Source organism: Mus caroli, unplaced genomic scaffold (assembly GCF_978045245.1).
Source record: "Mus caroli unplaced genomic scaffold, Mus_caroli_1 scaffold_1, whole genome shotgun sequence".
NCBI lineage: Eukaryota > Metazoa > Chordata > Mammalia > Rodentia > Muridae > Mus > Mus caroli.
This window is the reverse complement of record NW_028227256.1, coordinates 34,965,260-34,984,848: the sequence shown is the minus strand read 5'-3', so window position 1 is coordinate 34,984,848 and position 19,589 is coordinate 34,965,260. Positions and strand designations below refer to the sequence as shown.

At 37.2% G+C, this 19,589-nt stretch overlaps 1 protein-coding gene across 8 annotated transcripts in view; it reads left to right on the top strand.

Annotated features, from left to right (window-relative positions):
• Positions 1-19,589, top strand: part of Rev1 (REV1 DNA directed polymerase) — a 73,560-nt gene that overhangs the window by 34,878 nt on the left and 19,093 nt on the right. For 3 of the 8 annotated variants that reach the window (XM_085836562.1, XM_021170766.2, XM_085836563.1), the window contains exons 6-10: positions 3,106-3,809; positions 6,279-6,386; positions 8,115-8,231; positions 12,539-12,647; positions 17,704-17,832. In XM_085836562.1, the coding sequence (XP_085692688.1) occupies positions 3,106-3,809; positions 6,279-6,386; positions 8,115-8,231; positions 12,539-12,647; positions 17,704-17,832 (1,167 nt within the window). Of the gene's footprint in view, positions 1-3,105; positions 3,810-6,278; positions 6,387-8,114; positions 8,232-10,596; positions 10,768-12,538; positions 12,648-14,011; positions 17,072-17,163; positions 17,250-17,703; positions 17,833-19,589 lie in introns of those variants that run through there. The other 5 variants (XM_021170775.3, XM_029481076.2, XM_085836569.1 and 2 more) reach the window with 5 other exon arrangements.

The following is a 19,589-nucleotide window of genomic DNA, read 5'->3' as shown; positions in this document are numbered from 1 at the left end:
ATGTCTGTATATTAGTTGTTGATTCTCAGTTGTAGTTGTAGAGTTACTCTAGACGTTACTATGTATTTTTAAAAAGTATGTTGATTTAAGTTTTAACTGCAATAATTCTGAGTGCTTTGGCTTCTCTTTCAGAGTGGCCTGTTGCCTTAACTTGTGCATCAAGTGGTCACCGTCACTGTCCTTATCCTTTTTACTAAGCTGCTTGCTGTGCGAGTTGGGTTTTCCCCAAGAGATGAGGAATCTCACCTGGAGGACTCACTGCCTCTGTAGTTTTTTCTTCTTGTCACCAGTTATTTGCCTTACTCAGAAGTCCACTCCAAATTCTTTCATATACTTCAAACTACTAGTCTTCAACATACTATCACAAATAATCACTAATAACAGGAAAAGCACAAAATATGCCTTTTCCCCTTAGACTGATGCAAGTAGAAAATAGATTTTTCACAATATTATTTCTGTTGCTAGTTTTAGGAAGAATTTACCTTTGAGATCAGACTTCTTAATACAAATAAAAATATTGTTACTTGCTTAAATGTGTGTTTTACTATATATTTTACATAGCTGTTTTCAAAATATGCATTTGTCTATCTGAGGTACCAGCAAAGCAACAGCATGTATTATTAACTATATGTATTCTTGCCAGCAATACATGCATTTTTGTTGGTTGTGCTACTATTGATCATGTAAAGAGCCACAATATAGTGACACCAGAAAGCTAATTGTCAGAGTTTTGTTTTGGTTTTGAGACAGGATTTATCTGTGTGTGTGTGTTTGTGTGTGTGTGTGTCTGTCCTATAACTCACTTTGTAGACTAGGCTGTCTTGAACTCACAGAGATCTGCCTGACTCTGTTTCTGAGTGCTGGGGTTTAAGTCCTGTGCCTGCCTGAATTTTATTTTTATATATATATATATATATATATATATATATATATATATATATATATATATGTATGTATGTATGTATATATATATATATATGTATGTATATGTATATGTATATGTATGTATGTGTGTGTATATATGTATGTATGTGTGTGTGGCTGTGTGTATGTGTGTGTGTGTGTATGTATATATACACACACACACACACATATATATATGTATGTATGTATGTATGTTGTATTAGTTAGGGTTTTACTGCTGTGAACAGACACCATGACCAAGGCAACTCTTATAAAGACAACATTTAATTGGGGCTGGCTTATAGATTCAGAGGTTCAGTCCATTATCATCAAGGTGGGAGCATGGCAGCATCTAGGCAGGCATGGTGCAGGAAGAGCTGAGAGTTCAAGTCTTCATCCAAAGGCTGCTAGTGGAAGACTGACTTTCAGGCAACTGGGGTGAAGAGTCTTAAGCCCACACCCACAGTGACACACCTATTCCAACCAGGTCACACCTATTCTATCAAGGCCACACCTCCAGATGGTGCCACTCCCTGGTCCAAGAATATACAAACCATCATATATACACACACACACACACACACACACACACACCTGGTCCAAGAATATACAAACCATCATATATATATATATATGTGTGTGTGTGTGTGTGTGTGTGTGTGTATATATATATATATATATATGTGTGTGTGTGTGTGTGTGTGTGTGTGTGTGTGTGTATATCTGTCTACAGTGTTACTCCAATTACTCTTCCAGCTCTAGTCTGAGGGTCAGACTACAGCACTACCAGATGTATATACACACCAGATGTATACACACACACACACACACACACACACACACACACATACTTAGATCACTTTGTTGACTTCTGGGTGTGTGGTGAGTGCTAGTGTGATTTGCACTTTAAGATATCTAAATGGATCTTTACTTCCTGCTCTATTCTTTATTCTAACAGGCAGGCAGGCAGACAGGCTTTCTCTGATTTGGGACTAAATAGGCTTTCTTTTAATTAATTCCAGTTTGTGTTCTTCTTTCACTGGCCTTTATGAGAGTTGGATGTACTCAGAATTGGCTGTCATGAAAGACATGAAAGTGGATGAAAGATTCAGCCAGGGCCTTAGACAAGTAGAAATGGGTGGGGATTTTGTTTTTTTGTTTTGCATTTATCCTGTATGGTTTTTCTATGTAGTCAGACCATCATTACCAAAAAGTTAAGTTGGCACTAGGGTGAGGACCTTAAGAACAACATCTGGTAGTGCTGTAGTCTGACCCTCAGACTAGAGTTGGAAGAGTAATTGGAGTAACACTGTAGACAGATATTTGAAAGAATGAATTACTGGAGTAATCCAGTTTTGGATATTGTTACTTACATGTCTTTATGAAGACAAATGAATTTTGTCCTTATTAATGTTGCTTAAAAAATAAAACAAAACATGTAACCAGGATGTGAATTTAGTATAACATTTGTCATAGATCCTGCCTGCATTTCTAAGCCTGTGACAATATGATCTAGATTGCCATTGGATGTCTGTGGCATCTAAATCCACAGTTCTGGGTTAATTGTTCAAGTGTTGTCATTTTTTTGTAAAAAAAATTGTACTGAAAAATTAATATTGCATACTTGATTCTTACATCATACCATCTGGAATAGCAATAAGCCAGCTGGCTTGTGGTTGAATACAGTCTCACTAGCTCTCATGTTGACTGGAGCTAACTAGCGACTTCAGTCCCATGTGCTGTGGTATTGGGTTTAATGTGTTAGAGAATGACTTACATAAGAAGTACAGTAAAACTAGAAGCAGGGAGTGAGGGAAAACTTACTGATCATTTTATGAAAAACAGATAGTAAATAAAAAACAACTCCTGTGCTTTGGAAGTTAGAGGTGATAGATAGTTTTTCTAGAGAAAGTTTCAGAATACCAGTGGACATGCCTGTGCCTGCCTGTGATTTCAGTAATAAATGTCAGTAGAAGGCCATTTAAAGAGTAGGCAACTTAGAGGCAACTTAGACTTTTTTTTTATTATTGAAAAGAAAAGAAAGAAAATATCAATGTTTCATTAGTTTAGACAAGGCTTATCCTTGGTTGAAACAAAAATATAATGTTTATGGTTTAGCTATTTAAGAGGGAAACAGTCACAGAGAATTTTTTTTAAGCTTTCAAATCATATACATTAACTTAGATTCTTCTTATACTTTAGAAATCACATAATTAAGAAGATTGAGACAGAAAGTGAAGTGAAAGCAAATGGACTGAGCAGCTGGAATGAAGACCGTGCAAATGATGATTTTAGTTTTGAGGACCTGGAACATACATTTCCAGGAAGGAAACAGAATGGAGTAATGCATCCCAGAGATACCGCTGTCATTTTTAATGGACACACCCATAGTTCAAATGGTGCCTTAAAGACACAGGATTGCTTGGTGCCTGTGGGCAACAGTGTTGCTAGCAGGCTCTCTTTAGACTCCACCCAGGAGGAGAAGAGGGCAGAGAAGAGCAACACGGACTTCAGAGACTGCACAGTGCAGCACTTGCAGCACAGCACCAGAAGTGCAGATGCTTTGCGGAGTCCACACAGAACTAATTCTCTCTCACCATCTTTGCACAGTAACACTAAAATCAATGGTGCTCACCACTCCACTATTCAGGGGCCTTCAAGCACAAAAAGCACTTCTGTTCTGACTCTTAGTAAAGTAGCGCCTTCAGTGCCATCCAAACCATCGGACTGCAACTTCATTTCAGATTTCTATTCTCGTTCAAGACTGCATCACATCTCAACATGGAAGTGTGAATTGACTGAGTTTGTCAATGCCCTACAGAGACAAAGTAGTGGTATCTTTCCGGGAAGGGAAAAGTTAAAAAAAGTGAAAACAGGCAGGTCTTCTCTTGTTGTAACTGACACAGGTAGATACTAAAATTGTTTTCTTCAAAACAGTTCTATTTAATTTTGTTCAGATGTTTTCATTGGTATTCTAATTATTACAAACTTCTTAATATAGAAAACCTTCAGGAATACCAGGTTATATAAGTTACAGTAAGTATACCTGAAAACTTTATTACTGTTTTTTATTTTAGATTTAATTGTGGTAACTTAAAATGTTAGGTCATTTCAACACTGTCAGAACTGGGATTCCAAGTATTCCTTCCTCATGGAGACTTTTATACATTGTTGGTTTTGAACTGTATAAATATAACATTTTATATTCCATGCCTAATCTCCTGTGAGAATGAAGTTGATTGGTAAGGGTAATTGTGAATTTCTAGAGCCTGCTTCATTAAAAATTAAACAATGACATATAACTGTTGCACTTACAGTGGTAATCTTAGATTGTTTTTATATCTACACAGATTGTTTATGTGTGTGCTTAATATTTGTCATCTAAATCCAATAGGAAGCTGTTGTGTGACAGTTGTTACTTAAACCAGATTCTAGTTCAGATCCAGTTTGAAGTTTTGGTTGTTTTTGACAAAGGGTTTGGCTCTCTTTTGTGGGTGTGTGGCAAAAAGACAGTTCCAAGATTATGTGATAGTAATCTTTATAACTGAAAAGGGAGGCAAAGAGAGAAAGACACTAATGGGCTTTCAGAAAGTTGTGTGGTCTTTCTGTGTGAGTGTTTGTTGCTGTTAAATTTGTTTGATATATTCCAACATACTTTCAGTCAAAATGCTTTTTTAACACCATAGGTATTAGATTATGTTATATCTTGTTTTTTTTAAACTGAAAGTCACTTAATTTTGAAACCTTTAGGATACTATTATGAATTAGGTTCATGAATGGGAGTAAATTCATAAATTTTCATATTGTGAGAAAGCTTTTGATAGGTATTTTATTTATATATTCTGTACCCCTTAAATATTTAATACTGTTTGAGGTTGTTTGCCTCGTGTTTCATAACACTTGGAACAGTAGCGCTGTGATCTTTGTCTGCCTTACATGTGCAGAGTCCTGAGTTTGATGATTTGCACTGCATAAGAGAGAGAGAGATTGTGATTATTGAAATGTTCATAGATAACGGCAAGGGCTTGAGCTAGATCGTGTAGCCTGAATCTGACCCCTTGCTCTGCCACTTCCTGTGACAGGAGCATGCATGGGCACTTGACTTCCTTGCCTATGTCCTCTCTGCAAGAGGAATGGCAGGAATCAGTGACGTCCAGCATAAAGACAACATGGAGAAAGACTCAGTGCCGTGCACCTAGTGAGACTAGACCATTGCCTCACACTTAATACATGAAGTGGCTCAACTGTTTGGGAGTAAGGTTTTTTGGTTTTTGTTTTTTTTTTTTTACTTATAAAGCTGGTAGGCAAGAATATTCTCTGAGATCAGAACTCCTTGCAAGGTTAAAACGTTCCTAGATTTTAGGTTCTTAAATTTAGGCCCTGTATTATTAAATTTTGAGTACCAGGAGAAGTAATAGTAATGATGTTATTATCAGGTAATATTGTCCTAATAGTTGGATTATTATAACCCTTATAAGCACATCTATGGTTATTCTAAGTCATTTATTGTCCGAATGAGATAATATTTACCTTCATCTGCATAAATGTAATAAACATGAGAAAGCTTTTGATAGGTATTTTATTTATATATTCTGTACCCCTTAAATATTTAATACTGTTTGAGGTTGTTTGCCTCGTGTTTCATAACACTTGGAACAGTAGCGCTGTGATCTTTGTCTGCCTTACATGTGCAGAGTCCTGAGTTTGATGATTTGCACTGCATAAGAGAGAGAGAACTAGTAACATGTAATGGTGTAGGAAAAGTTTCTGCTGTGTATAGATGTTTGTTCTGTGGACTGCCTTTTGAAGCATGTCTAATGAGAATAGTAGCATGAACGTCTGAGAGCTTAGAACTCAAACCAGGCACTCACTGGCTGTAGGACTTACTAGTCTGTAAAAGGTAGGAGTGGTAGTGCTGTGAGAATTAATCTAAATTAACCCCTGTAAACCTCTATGTCTTGTACCTACCCAGGTGCATTGAGTGGTAGTAGCCATTGTTGTTTCATTAAATGTTTGTAGGGTGTGGGGAATGGAGTTTATCAAAGATGACTTAGCTCCATGGAACTCAGCATGTGAAACTGCAGACAGCAAAATTGTTATAAACATATATTCTTAAATTATCTAAATAAAGTCATAATTTTAAGATAAGACTTTTAGAAAGTAGAATAGGAAATGATATAGTATCATTAGAATTGATTTAAAATTCTATCAGAAAACTAAAGAAAGTGAATATTTGTTTATTGGGGCAGTACACAGTCCATAATATATTCTATATTAAGATACCACTCATCTTCAGTATGATTTTGAAAATGAACTAGACCTGTTTTTAATAAGAAGAATTAGCTTGGGTTTGAATGTTCTCTTTTTCCTTCTAGGCACTATGTCAGTGTTGAGCTTACCCAGACATCAGAGCTGTGTGATGCACGTTGATATGGACTGCTTCTTTGTATCAGTGGGTATACGAAATAGACCAGATCTCAAAGGTCTGTATTCCTCAAAGGTCTGCTTTAAGAAAATTGATAGATTGTTATGAGTGTATATGTCCTAATTGATAATGTGTCCTTTGAAAAGTATTTTGATTTTCCTTGGTCAAATCATTTCCTTTCTTCAAATTGACTGGACTCCATTATCACAGGTGTACGGAAATTAGAAAACTAGTGCTTGGTGTAAGGTGAAATATACAGAAAAGAGGATCTTAAATTGACATAGATGAAGCCTTCTGAATATTTTCCATATCTTTTTATAGTTTGTTAAAGGGAATTTTCTGGTATCCTGTGTCTTCAGACTTTCCATTTTTCCTGTTCAGATAGCTCTCTACCCTCACTGTAGGTAAACACCCTAACTTTTGGCTTGTGAGAGATAATTTTGTATCATTGAGTCATCTGGGCGGTCTGTTGTTAATGAAATTTTAGGTTTATTTATGTACTGCTTACTGCCATTAGAAGTATTTATTCAGGATTTTTCTTAAGTTCTTTCTGGACAGGATAGCTACATTAGCATTTTCTCTTAACTAAATAGGAGTTAGGGGACTGAAAAATCCTAGAAAATTCTAGGTTCCCAACAGGGCCTTGATTTTGTCCTCAGTAAAGTTGCCATTCAGCTCTGAAAGGGTGTTTAGAATGTAGAATGCGAAGGAATTTGATTTTAGCCTATGGATAACTTACCAGCTAGTAGATTGTGATTTTTGTTTAGCTTCTATGGAGGGCAAGAAGGTTCTGTGTGTATGTGTTTCTTTGTTCTGAGCTGCTTGCCCTCTAAACCTGTGTTATAGCACTTGTAAATCAATTTTACAGCATTATAGCTGTCTTGTAACTTAATACATACACAAAGAAAATGAAACATTAATGTTCTTAGCCAAAGCAAAACCTGTGGGTCTGAAAACTCACATTTAGGTATATACAATCCAAATTCAGATTTTGATCGCTATTTATGAATCTCTAACTTATTTCTCTTTAAATAAAATTAAAAGGATAAATATACATGTTGAAACTCCAGAACTATAAAAAGTCTGTTTATAGTATTTCTTTCATTATCCACTCCTACAATCTGAATCTGGAGTCTGAGTTGCCCATTTTTCATTGTAAGAAATCCAAAGCTGGGCTGGAGAAGCTAGCTCAGAGGTTAAGAGTACTGGCTGCTTGCTCTTCCAGAGGTCCTGAGTTCAATTCCCAGCAACCTCATAGAGGCTCACAGCCATCTATAATGAGATCTGATGCCCTCTTCTGGTGTGTCAGAAGACAGCTACAGTGTACTCATATAAATGAAATAAATATATCTTTAACAAAATAAAAAGAAGAAAGAAAAATCAAAAGCCATGGGAAACTTCCTCTGCTGCATTTAAATTGAGTCAGTTTATCAGAAATGTCATACTTGGAGTCATACTTGGTGGCACATGTTTTTAATCCCAGTACTCTGGAGGCAGGTAGATCTCTGTTAGTTCCTGGATAGCCTGGTCTACATAGAGAATTCCAAAACTTCCTAGACCCTGTCTTTTTAAAAAAAAAAAAAAAACTTGCTGAAACTGTCCCTTTTAATGAAAATGAAAACCTTAGGCGAGTTATATGGTGATGGGTATATTAGCTTATTGAAGATATAATGCCTGTGTGATCAAAGAACAACTTATGTAATTAAAATCTCATGAAAAATTTTCTATTACCTGTTCTTAACGTCCTTTTGTACTTAGAAAAAAAATGTAATTTTTTTTCTCACAGGAAAACCAGTGGCTGTTACAAGTAACAGAGGCACAGGAACGGCGCCTTTGCGTCCTGGTGCTAACCCGCAGCTGGAATGGCAGTATTACCAGAATAGAGCCCTGAGAGGAAAAGCAGGTACACATGAGTTCTTGAACCCATACGCTCCTATGGATGACCTCGGATGTTGCTGGTGGTGTTGGTGCTATAGAAGTAAAAGTAGAATTAGAATAATTAGCTTTTCCAAGCTGAAGGCTTTAAGGATGCTAGTGACAACTTGAATCAAAACAAAATCTGAATCTAAACAGATGACTGGTGTATAGTTATTGATTTCTGGAATTGGATGATGGTGTTTTCCTGGAACTCAGTGAGGTATGATTTTTAAAACGATGGTTAATCTACTTTTTATAATTTAAATTGGGAATGGAAAGTTTGATTGCTTCGTAGAACCATTGATCTGGATAAGTTATTAGCCATTTGGCTTATGTCACAGTAAAGATTCTGAAGATTGTGTTCATCAGTATTTTTAAGAATTTTAAAGGTAGACACCATGCTACCTAATCCCAGCCTTTGGGAGATGGCACCACAACAGTACTTTGAAGGGACGCTACCGAGTAGCAAGGACACAACCTCTGTTGGAACTAGAATCTAGATGCCTCATTTGAATGAACTTGTTTCTTAGAAGAAACATCTTCATAGCTGTCTTGGAAAACTAGACTCTTTACAATCATAAGATCTTCATGTGTTTTTAATGCCCTGCCTTAAAGTTATTAAGAACTATTTACACATTAGTTTCCTTGTAGAGTATCTTGTAAAACCACAAATTTTTTTTTTTAATAATTCTTTTAGAAGAACATCAACCAGATGAAAGACATACAATGCAGTAAAGAGGTTCTAGCTTGGTTTTACCCCAGTTACTTCTGTTCCCTGTTTTGTCAGATATAAAACACGGGGATGATTTTAGAAAAGACCCTTGATGAGGCAAAACCAAGTCTGGATGTCTGGATTTCTTTTCTACAGTTAGTCTTTGTGGGTTGCAGTCATCTGCTTCACAGTGAACATCGGGAAGGGCAGCTGTAGACTCACATTTGTACCTGACATGTGTATCCATTTCTCACGTGTTCTAAGGCTTTTCATAGTTGGTAAATGTTTTCAGAGGCTTTGAGAGCCTAGTGATTTGTGTCAGTAGATTGTGGGGCACCTTCTTGACCCTGTGGAGGCTTCGCTTCATGGTATATGGTTAGTTTCTTATGTGTTCCTTTGTACACGGTTGCTTGTTCTCTCTGTATTTTGTACATGCATGGTATTATTAAAAAGATAAAAACTTTTGTTATAGGAAGCAAGAAATGTGTAGCTAAAGAAAGCACACTTGTCACATGTTGAACACTAAGTGAATACTTAGTGGACAGCTGTCAAAATAAGAAAAAAAAACCAGATGTGTATGTTTGCTGGCTTCTCCAAGTTCCTTTGATGCTCCGTCTGGTGGGTAGAGTCTAAGTCAGCTGCTTGTTTGAGCAGTCTGCATCTAGATTTTGACCTTGGTAGGCACTTGTTCTTTGAAAGTAGCAGGGAGCTGATCTTTTGTCTCGCTTTCCCATCACTGTCTGGCCATACATGGTTTTGCAGTAAAATATTTTCCTTGATAACTTGATTATCTTCATCTTTGTAGCCACTGGATTTTTATAATATTTTAACAGCCTTCTATAATTCATATCTCCTTCACTTCTGTTGGATGGTGCAACAGAAACCAAGTATTAGGGGAAACATTTAGGTATTGAAATTAACACAAGATTTTCTTTCCTTTCCTTAGAAAAAGTGACTATAATACTTTGCTATTCTTATTTTAACTTGAGGACATTCATATTTGTATCTTAAGCCCTTTGACCCATTTGGAGCCTGTAAAAATATTTGTATACATAAAAGGACTAGATTGTCTTTATTAAGTTCACAGCCGCGCCTGTGCCCAGAAGTTGTTTTCCTGTTCTTTTGTTCCACTTTTCCTGATCTCTCTTTCTTTAGATCATTGAGATAGCACCAAAACCCCAAAGTTCTAATGATCAGTTTAGAAGTTAAAATCTTTGACTTCTACACACCAGCTTTATAAAAATCGTTCTAACATTTTGGTTTGTGTGGTTAGATAAGGCAGAATATTAGAACCAAAAAAAGCATCTTTAGTCTTTTTTAGAGACTGATTTCTTGTTCCTTATATTCAGAACTTAAGGTTCGTTAAAGCAGGGTGTCTCATCCATCCGTGACTTCCTTTGTGAGCTGTCTCCTGAATCATCTCGTTGATGATGTCATTCAGAGCCATTTGACCTCTGCACTTTGTGGTTGGGGCCTTTTACCCCTTCCTGGATTCCCAGGATGCAGATGTTTTCTATCCCTTCAACAAACTTCAGTTTTCATTCTAAAGAGCAACAGTTTAAACAATCGTATTAGTCATAGATTTATTCTCAGCGATTTCTTTTTCACAGACTTGTGTCCTGGCCTCTGATTTCTCCAACCGTCCCTCCACATTCTCCATGTGCCCGTCTAGTTTGTCAAGTTTTGATCAGCAGTTCTCTACTTTGCCCTCCAGTGAGGACAGTGTATCCCTGCATTTCCCCGAATCTCACATGAAGCAACTCACTCCGCTGGTGGAGAGACCCACGCACTCTGCTGCACTGTGGAACAGGTCAGCCAGCCCAGTGAAGAGGAACACCATGGTGCTGCCTCTCAGGCCAGGGCATTGGGGGCGCATGGACCACACTCTGATTTCACTTCAAATGAGATTCTTATTTAAATAGCCCTTCAAATACAAAGGTCATGTAACTCCCTTTTAAAGCATAATTCATGGTTATAACTTTGGAAGATAGCAGATTGTGGCTGTGGTCTTTGTTTAGTGGTACCCTCTGTTGGTCTGTTACTGACAACCCTTAAATTCTTATAGATTAGATAGTGGACTGATACAGAAACACTGAATAATCTGCTCACTTTCTGTCTTGAGTTCATAAGAGTGTGGCATATATTTACATTTTACCAAAAGACATAGTGCACATTGCGTACTCTTGTTTTTATTTTTAGATGCAAGTAAAAGTTAACTCCCACCAAGATACCAGTTCTGAGTTTGGCTTGTATTTGTGGTGTTCATGTATGGGTGCTAGGATGTGGAAATATTTACACAGGTTGTACATTAGGTAAAGATGTTGATGGTTATTGGTCAGATAAGGAGGAGTTATTGTACCAACGAAGCCAGATATTGTGTTGTGTTTTGCTGGTGGTGCAATAACTTGCTTGTTTTCATGGAGCATTGAGGCTCTTAATTTAGTGAAAAAGAGGTAGTGAGTGCTTTGTTAGCTGTGTGTGCTATTGTAGTGTACTTAGAACAGCTTTGGGATTAGCTAAAGTGATAAGTTTGAGCCTTGCTTTACTAATGATGTTTATAGAGTAAAAACATGTTTGAGATCGGGTTTTAAGAATGTAGTATGATTTTAATAAAAAGTTGTATAAAAGCATACTTTATCTTTAACCTAATAGTATTATCCTGAGACTAAGGCCAAAACTTTATATACTTCTCAATTATTAGTGAATCTCTGTCATGTATCTACTAGGTTCTCTAGGCTGGGCACTTTTATATATCTGGGTGAGATTGTAAATTTGGTTTGGATATTTGAAATGTTGGTGAGCTATTGTTCTATTGAGACTAGAATTATGGTCTGTAAAGCAGTTACTACTGATTGTAATTGAGCTCAAGTTTTTAACATGAAGGTGCAGTTGCTAAACTTAGAAGTAGAAAATAATACTATTAGTCTGTTTTTACCTGGTGTGTATAGAAGAAAAACCTTGAAGATGAAGCATCTTTATAGTATATGAAGACATACTTACCTACTATACATATATACATATTATGTATGTATGTGCATATATGTATATATGTAGTGTATAGATTAGATCATTTGGTTACACTGGCTTAATTTCTGAATATAAAAGTTTCTAAAAAGTATTACTAAGTTACTGTTTTATCAGAAAGTTGATTTTTCTTTAACATAATAGTTTTAAAGTTCTATGGAAATTTCTTTTAGGAAATAACAACAACAAAAAAATCATCCTAAGAAAGTTGTATTGTCTTTTAACTTTTTCCCATTACAGTGAGCTGCATAGTTCTCCTAAGGCAAGGGAGGGAGCTTATCTCTCTGGTCCTCCACCCGTCTACCCCGAGCGACTGTGTTACAGGAGAGAGAGTTTGCATTTATTGTGCCGTGACGTGTTTTTATCTGACTGTTGCTGAAGAATATAATGAAAGAAAACAGTTTTATTAATTTTATCGTACTAAACATAGAAATAATTCCAATTTAATAGGTATTTGGAATTTAAACATTTGCATCTGAAAATATAGAAAACAGATTTCTTTAATAAAAGTTAAGGAAAACAAATTTTTAACATAGTAATTAAATTTTATCTTAAAGCAGATATACCAGATTCATCAGTATGGGAGAATCAAGATTCTACACAAACAAATGGAATTGATTCTGTTCTGTCAAAAGCTGAAATTGCTTCTTGTAGTTATGAAGCCAGGTATGTAGAAGCTAAGTGAGCTCTAATTCTTAATGAATAGTTAGTTTTTATGTACTTTTAGAGAGATATGTCTTGCACATCAAGCCTATGATTTCAACATATATTAATACGGATGAAAAGAAATATTTCTATCCTGAGTCCTTCTTTTACACTGCATGTTAATTTTAAATAATATAATAGCTCCTCATGGTATATCCTCCACTGAAACCAAAAAAAAAAAAAAAAAAAACCCACATTAGGCATTGTTGTGTTTATTGCCTTTGAGGTATAAAATTGAAAGTTACTTTTTTCTCTTTTTTGAAATATGGTAAGTAGGGCCTTATTTATTCAATCTTCTTACAAATAAGAAAAACGTCTTTTTTTTTTAAAGGTTCATTTATTTATTTTATGTATATGTTTTATGTATATGAGTACACTGCTGCTGTCTTCAGACACACCAGAAGAGGGCATCGGATCCCATTACAGATGGTTGTGAGCCACCATATGGTTGCTGGGAACTGAACTCAGGACCTCTGAGAACAGTCAGTGCTCTTAACTACTAAGCCATCTCTCCAGCCCCAAAAAGCTGCTTTTTTTGTTGTTGTTGTTTTTTATGTTAGAACTTAGGCTGGAAAGGTAACAGTGAAGAGCAACTGTTCTTGCAGAAGATTAAAAAGTTCAGTTTCTTGCACCCACACCGTGCCTCACAGCTCCATCTTCCAGGTCCTGACTGTCTTAATTCTTACGGCCTTCATGGACACAAGGCACATGTTGCACAGATATATTCAAGAAAACATAAACACAGAACATTAAGCTGAAACTTGATTACTGTTTAAATTGTAAGGAAAGTATTTAATACCGTCAGACCTATTCCCACTTCAAATGAGTAAGACCGTATAAACTTGTTATTACTAACTTTAGTGTAGGCAGTTATCTTACAATAATTGGAAGCCACAATTATTATTTGCCTTATATAACAGATAACTATGTAAGTGCCAGTGAGATGGGTCAACAGTTAGAGAGAGCACACAAGCATGATGACCTAAACTCAACCCCACAACCGAAAAATGTAGAAAGTATACCAGAGTATACCCGCTACAGAACGAGTAGTAACTGCTCAGAGAAATCTGTTTTCTTTTTTACTAATTAAATTCAGACGTTGTTGCCTTACTGAGTGAGCCCTAATGCATCACTGATACATGTTGATTGAAAGACTATGGAAGAAGTTAAATTGTTGTAGTTTTCAATATTTTCAGATTTGGGATTATTTAAGAAAGTCTGATATGAACATAAAATATTTTAGCTCAGCATAGTATTATCAGAGTAGTTTGTTTAAAATACTGGTAATTTTATTAAAATTTTATTTTACTAAAATATATATATGTATATTTTAAAGATTTATTTATTTATTTATTCTATGTAAGTACACTGTATCTGTCTTCAGACACTCCAGAAGAGGGAGTCAGATCTCGTTACAGATGGTTGTGAGCCACCATGTGGTTGCTGGGATTTGAACTCCAGACCTTCGGAAGAGCAGTCAGTGCTCTTACCCACTGAGCCATCTCACCAGCCCACTAAAATATATTTAAGTATGCATAACTATAAAACATGTTAAGTTCTTAGCCATTTTATGATATGTCAAATATATGTTCACTAAGTTTAGTCTTATCATGAACAAAACTGTGTTTTACTATTGCTAATTGATAAGGCCAAAATTTTGAAACTTATTTTACTAAGGATAATTAAGTAAAATGGAAATGTGTTAAATTGTTGGTAATTGTTAGCAAAGGCAGTTCAGAGCTTTGTGTATAGATAGTATTGAATGGCAACCTGGCTACTAATGGCCAGTTGTGACCAGTGCATGAGGACTTAAAGATGCCCAGAAGTACACCTTGCTAGTTGATAAAGTGAGAGCTCAGGACGTGCCACACTCCTCTTTAGGTCTTGGAGCACGGCAGCTGGCTCAAGGAGGAATGCTGGGTGGAAGTCCACGGTTGTGCCAGGGTTGGTGTGTTGTTAGTTTGGTAGCACTGGACTCACTGGCCTCTTACTTGGGTGGCATATTTGTATTGACCACAGGTGTAACCACCAAGCAGGACACCACAATAGCTGGGGTGAGAGAAGATGAGTACCAGATAGTATGTGGCAGTCACCTGAGTGCTAGTTAAACAGTGTGTGTTTAGTTCAGATTTGACTAAAAAGATAAAAATGAATTTGAAAAGCAAAACCCAAGTAAACCCACATCTGTGGAGTTTCTTACTTTTATTGTAATTTTCTATTTTCTAGAATGGTTTTTCCAATGAAGGTATTCAAAATAATTTCTTGTCTCCCTTTTTCTATACAAATCTCCTAATCTTATCAGAGAAATGTTTCTGAGGTTGGACAACTTAGTCCTGTGCATTACTGAGCTTGACATAGAGTAATAGTGAAGCTGTAAAGAATGCAGTGTGAGGAGATGGTGCAGTGTGTGTGGAGTAGTGCTGTGCGAGCTGAGGAGCTACATGTCGTGAAGAAAGGGCTAGAGGAGTATAAGCAACAGACAAGGTAGTGCAGACAGACGGTAATGCTATCTTGTGACCTGTGGGAGGCAAAGACAGGACTAGAAGGAGCTTAGTGTCACCTGCTGCTGCACAGCAGATTCAAGGCTGTGCCTTAAACATACCCTCAGAAGTAAGAAAACAGGCATTTTAAACCTCCCTGTTCACGTTCTTTTGTAAAAATATTTACAGTTCTTTAATGAGAAGGATTTGTGATTAATGTAGTGTGTTGAGTGACCAGTACTGATTTGATGTTTTTTTTATATTGCCTAGTCCAACCCCAAAGAACTGTGTCTTAGCCAAGCCTATGGCAGTAAGAGTATGCCGTACTTTAAAACATGACGTGAGTTCTACATACATAAGTACCACATACTTAGAAGCAGAGCTTTAATGCCTTCCCTGCATGGATTTTACTGAGGAGGGAGGGAATCACTGTTTTCTATTAGAGCCACTTCAGGCTTTGTTTGTTGTATGACAGGTTATCAATTGGATTGAAATTTTTTCTGTATCCCAGCCTACCCTCAAACTCAAAATCCAGTTTCTGCTACCATCTAAGTGCTGCAATCCCAGCATGCCTGGCAGACTTCTTTTGTGATTTGTCCTCACTGGTTTATATTCTCTGAAATCAATCTTGGCTTCATGAGCATTTCCCCAAGGAAAGTATGTGTTTCCCTCAGTTATAGGGATGCCTCCTGGGTTTGTTTCTTTCGTTCAGAACTTCTTTATAGTATGCAGGGACCTCACACTTGGCCTTATGGTGGGAAATGTAGCTCAGTGGGAAGAGTACTTGCCCAAGCATGCACAAGGCCCTGGGTTAGATCCAAAAGCTCAGCAAAACCCTGGGTGTTCTGGCATCATCAGTACTTCACTAGCTCTGAGATGGGAGCAGCGGGTCAGAAGCCCCACCTGCAGCTATCCATGGAAACTTTTCTCTGTGGAAAGTTGCATGGGTACCTAAGTACCAGTAGCATTTTTCCTAAGCGATGTTTGTGAGATTTTTTGTATATATAGAAATTTTTAAAAGGAAAGGAAATAGAATGTATGTAGGATCAGTGTGACGTATGCCTTAAGTTTGAGTTACTGACTTTAATTTGAATGTTGAACTTATATATTTTAGAGTTTTATTACCAAAAGTTTACCCTTTTCAAAACTATGCATTATAAAAACATAATTTCTGATAACATTTAAACTATGTGTACCTACCTAAACTATTGTATTTGTACTTCCATGTATTGATAAGCATATTGGTTTATTAAGACCTGCTGACTGTAACTCAGATCAAGCTGGGTAGATTCAGGGACATGCTCACAAACATCTTGGGGTCTGTTTGTGGGGTACACCCAGCACCTTATAGAATACCTGATACTGTAACTGCACATAAATGCTTCAGCTGCCTTTACTGTCAGTCACTACTTCTTTCCTGTCTTTGCTTCTTATTAGGTCCTCTGTGCATTTAAGACTTGATGCTGAAATAACTTATTGCTTTGATTTATATGAAAAATGCATGTGGTTTTGGGTATGCTTCTGAATAACTTGAGAGGTTTCCTCATTCTTAGTAGTTCTCTGTCTGCTGAGGTGAATGTTAGGAAAGTCCCAGAAGCCTCTGCATAATAATAGAAGACTGGTTAGTCACCTGAACAAGAGGCCAAGAAACAATCGTAATTGTTTCTTAAGCATACATACTGCCAACTAAGTCCATGCTTGATGAATTTTTCTGAACGGATGTATGGAATAACCATGGTCATCCTGCACAGTATTATGTAATCTGGTGAAACATTGCTTTATTTTGCTTGTGTTTTTACTGTGATTTTTTTTTCTTGATTCTTTACAGAGTAATAAAGTGGAATTTTACTAATTATGTATAATTCCATGATTGTAGTTTTATGCTGAATGCTCCAAATATCAAAGGTAATGTGGGGCATTGAGACACAATAGATTTAAAATTTACCGTTTTCAATTAGGTCCCTCAAAGTTGTGGAACCCTGGCTCCTGCCCAGAGTGATGTCCTACCATTCAATGCTGTTGGCATCTCAACCACTGCGGAGCCATTGAGGAGCATTGGAATTGGTCAATTGGGAATTGGGTGGTAATAGGATGAGTACACTTTGTCTGTCTGTCACATAGCACTGTTCTGTGTAGTTCTTTTGTTATCTGCTTTGTCTTTGGGGGATGAGCCTGGCTATACTGTGCCACATATTAGGAGAAGAGAGCTGTTTGACAGCACATTCCTGCTCTGTGTGGTTGTGATATCACCAGCATATGGCATGCTGGCATCTCTGCAAAGGGGCCAGAGGTCACGTTTCACAAGCGTTTAGCTATAGACAAAAGAGATGTCATTTACTCTAGTGAAACAGTCGGATTTTCTGTTGGGGGGCAACTGACTTGTAAGTTTTCCTACTGCCTATTGTTAACCCCTGATGAGAAGGGGAGTTAGGTGGAACTTGTATATCAGTGGCATGGGGAGAAATGACACACTTACTACTTGGTTGTCAGCTGAAGACTCCTGATGTAATCTCTTCTGTGTTTTCTTTCCTTTCTAGACAAGTTGGCATTAAGAACGGAATGTTTTTTGGATATGCTAAACAGCTGTGTCCTAATCTGCAAGCTGTTCCATATGATTTTCATGCATGCAGGGAAGTTGCCCAAGCAATGTATGAAACACTGGCAAGGTATTGTGCACAACATGCGCAGGTCCATTCCCTCTGCTCTGCTGCTTTGATTACTTTGATTACCCATTGTGAGAGTCTCTAGAGTTTGTCTCTCTGTGATCATTTCTCTCTGCCTGCCAGTTTGATAGCTGCCTTTTCTTTAAATGTAGCTGCAGTAATTGGGAGTTGGGTTTCAGGAAGAGTTGGCACTATATCGTTGTTCAAGTGCTACTGCATATTGTGATGTGAAATCTACTAGACTATGTGAGCCCGGTTTTCTTTCCCTTGAGGCAGATTGACAAAGAATTCTGATGTTTTGTTGTTGTTGCTGCTGCTGCTTTTGTCTCACTTGGTTCTTCTCTTTTATGTTTGCATTCAGTAAAGTTTGCATTATAATTTAAGATTAGAATTTACAAAGTGAGGTGCAATAGTATGTACTGTGTCCTAGAATTTTAATTCCAGCCAGGATAATGGAGGGAAACCCCTGTAATGGAACTGAGTAAAGTTAAAACTGATGAGCCAGTAACAGAGACATGGAAAAATAGTTTTTCATCTTAAAATCTTTTTTTAAATTGTTGTTTTTGTTTTTTCTTTTTTTTTATTGTTGTTTTTATTTGTTTGTTTGTTTTTTTGGTTTTTCGAGACAGGGTTTCTCTGTGTAGCCCTGGCTGTCCTTGAACTCACTCTGTAGACCAGGCTGGCCTCGAACTCAGAAATCCGCCTGCTTCTGCCTTCTGAGTGCTGGGATTAAAAGTGTGCACCACTGCCCGGCCATCTTAAAATCTTTAAGCATGCCAAAAATTACTTTAAAAAAAATATTTATTTTATGTATATAAGTACACTGTTGCTATCTTAAGACATACCAGAAGAGGGTGTCAGATCTCATTACAGATGGTTGTGAGCCATCAAGTGGTTGCTGGGATTTGAACTCAGGACCTCTGGAAGAGCAGTCAGTGCTCTTAGCCGCTGAGCCATCTCTCCAGCCTCCCAAAGTTACTTTTTATAAATTGAGTCTCTGGTAATTGTTTTAAGATGGTTAATTAGAGTTAGCTTGGGGAGAGGAGATAAATGATTTCCTTTTCAGTGTAGGTTGTTTAATACTAAGGCAGTATTAACAAGATTTAAAAGTACTTAGCAACTTACATATGCTCGAAAGCCAGAGTCATGTAGCTTTTCTTTTTTTTTGTAAAGGGTCTCAAAACTCCTTGACTCTGTGTAAATTGAAAAGGTTTTAAGTGATGTGAATTACTAACACGGGCCTGCTTCTAGGTGATAACACCGGTAACAAAATAAGATAAATCCATTACACTGAAGTAGTTGGATAAAAAGCAAACCAACAGAAGAGTCCAAGAACAGGCACAAGGTTCATAACCCCACTCCTTCATACACTCAGGGGTCCTGTAAAAACACTAAGCTCAAAGTTGTAATATACACGCAGCAGATGGTGCAGCCCCACAGAGGCTGCCTTTTCTTCTTATGCTTTATTCTGCACACTACTAACCAGGATGTACAGGTAGCCGCTTGATTCTGCCAGTCTCACCAAGAGAAGCAGTGTCCAGTCCCTGCCCTTGTGGAAGCTACCTTAACAGTAATGACAAATATACATGGAAGGATTCAGTCCTCTCGGTCTCACTTCAGGTGGAGCAGTTTGGCGTTACTGCTTCACAAGTGTGTGCAGTGCTGTTCAAGCTTAGGGCATTGATGACATCCAAAGGAGGGCTGGGAACCGGTTGTTAGGGATGCTGCTGTCTTCTCAGTTCCACACTGACTAGCTTGCA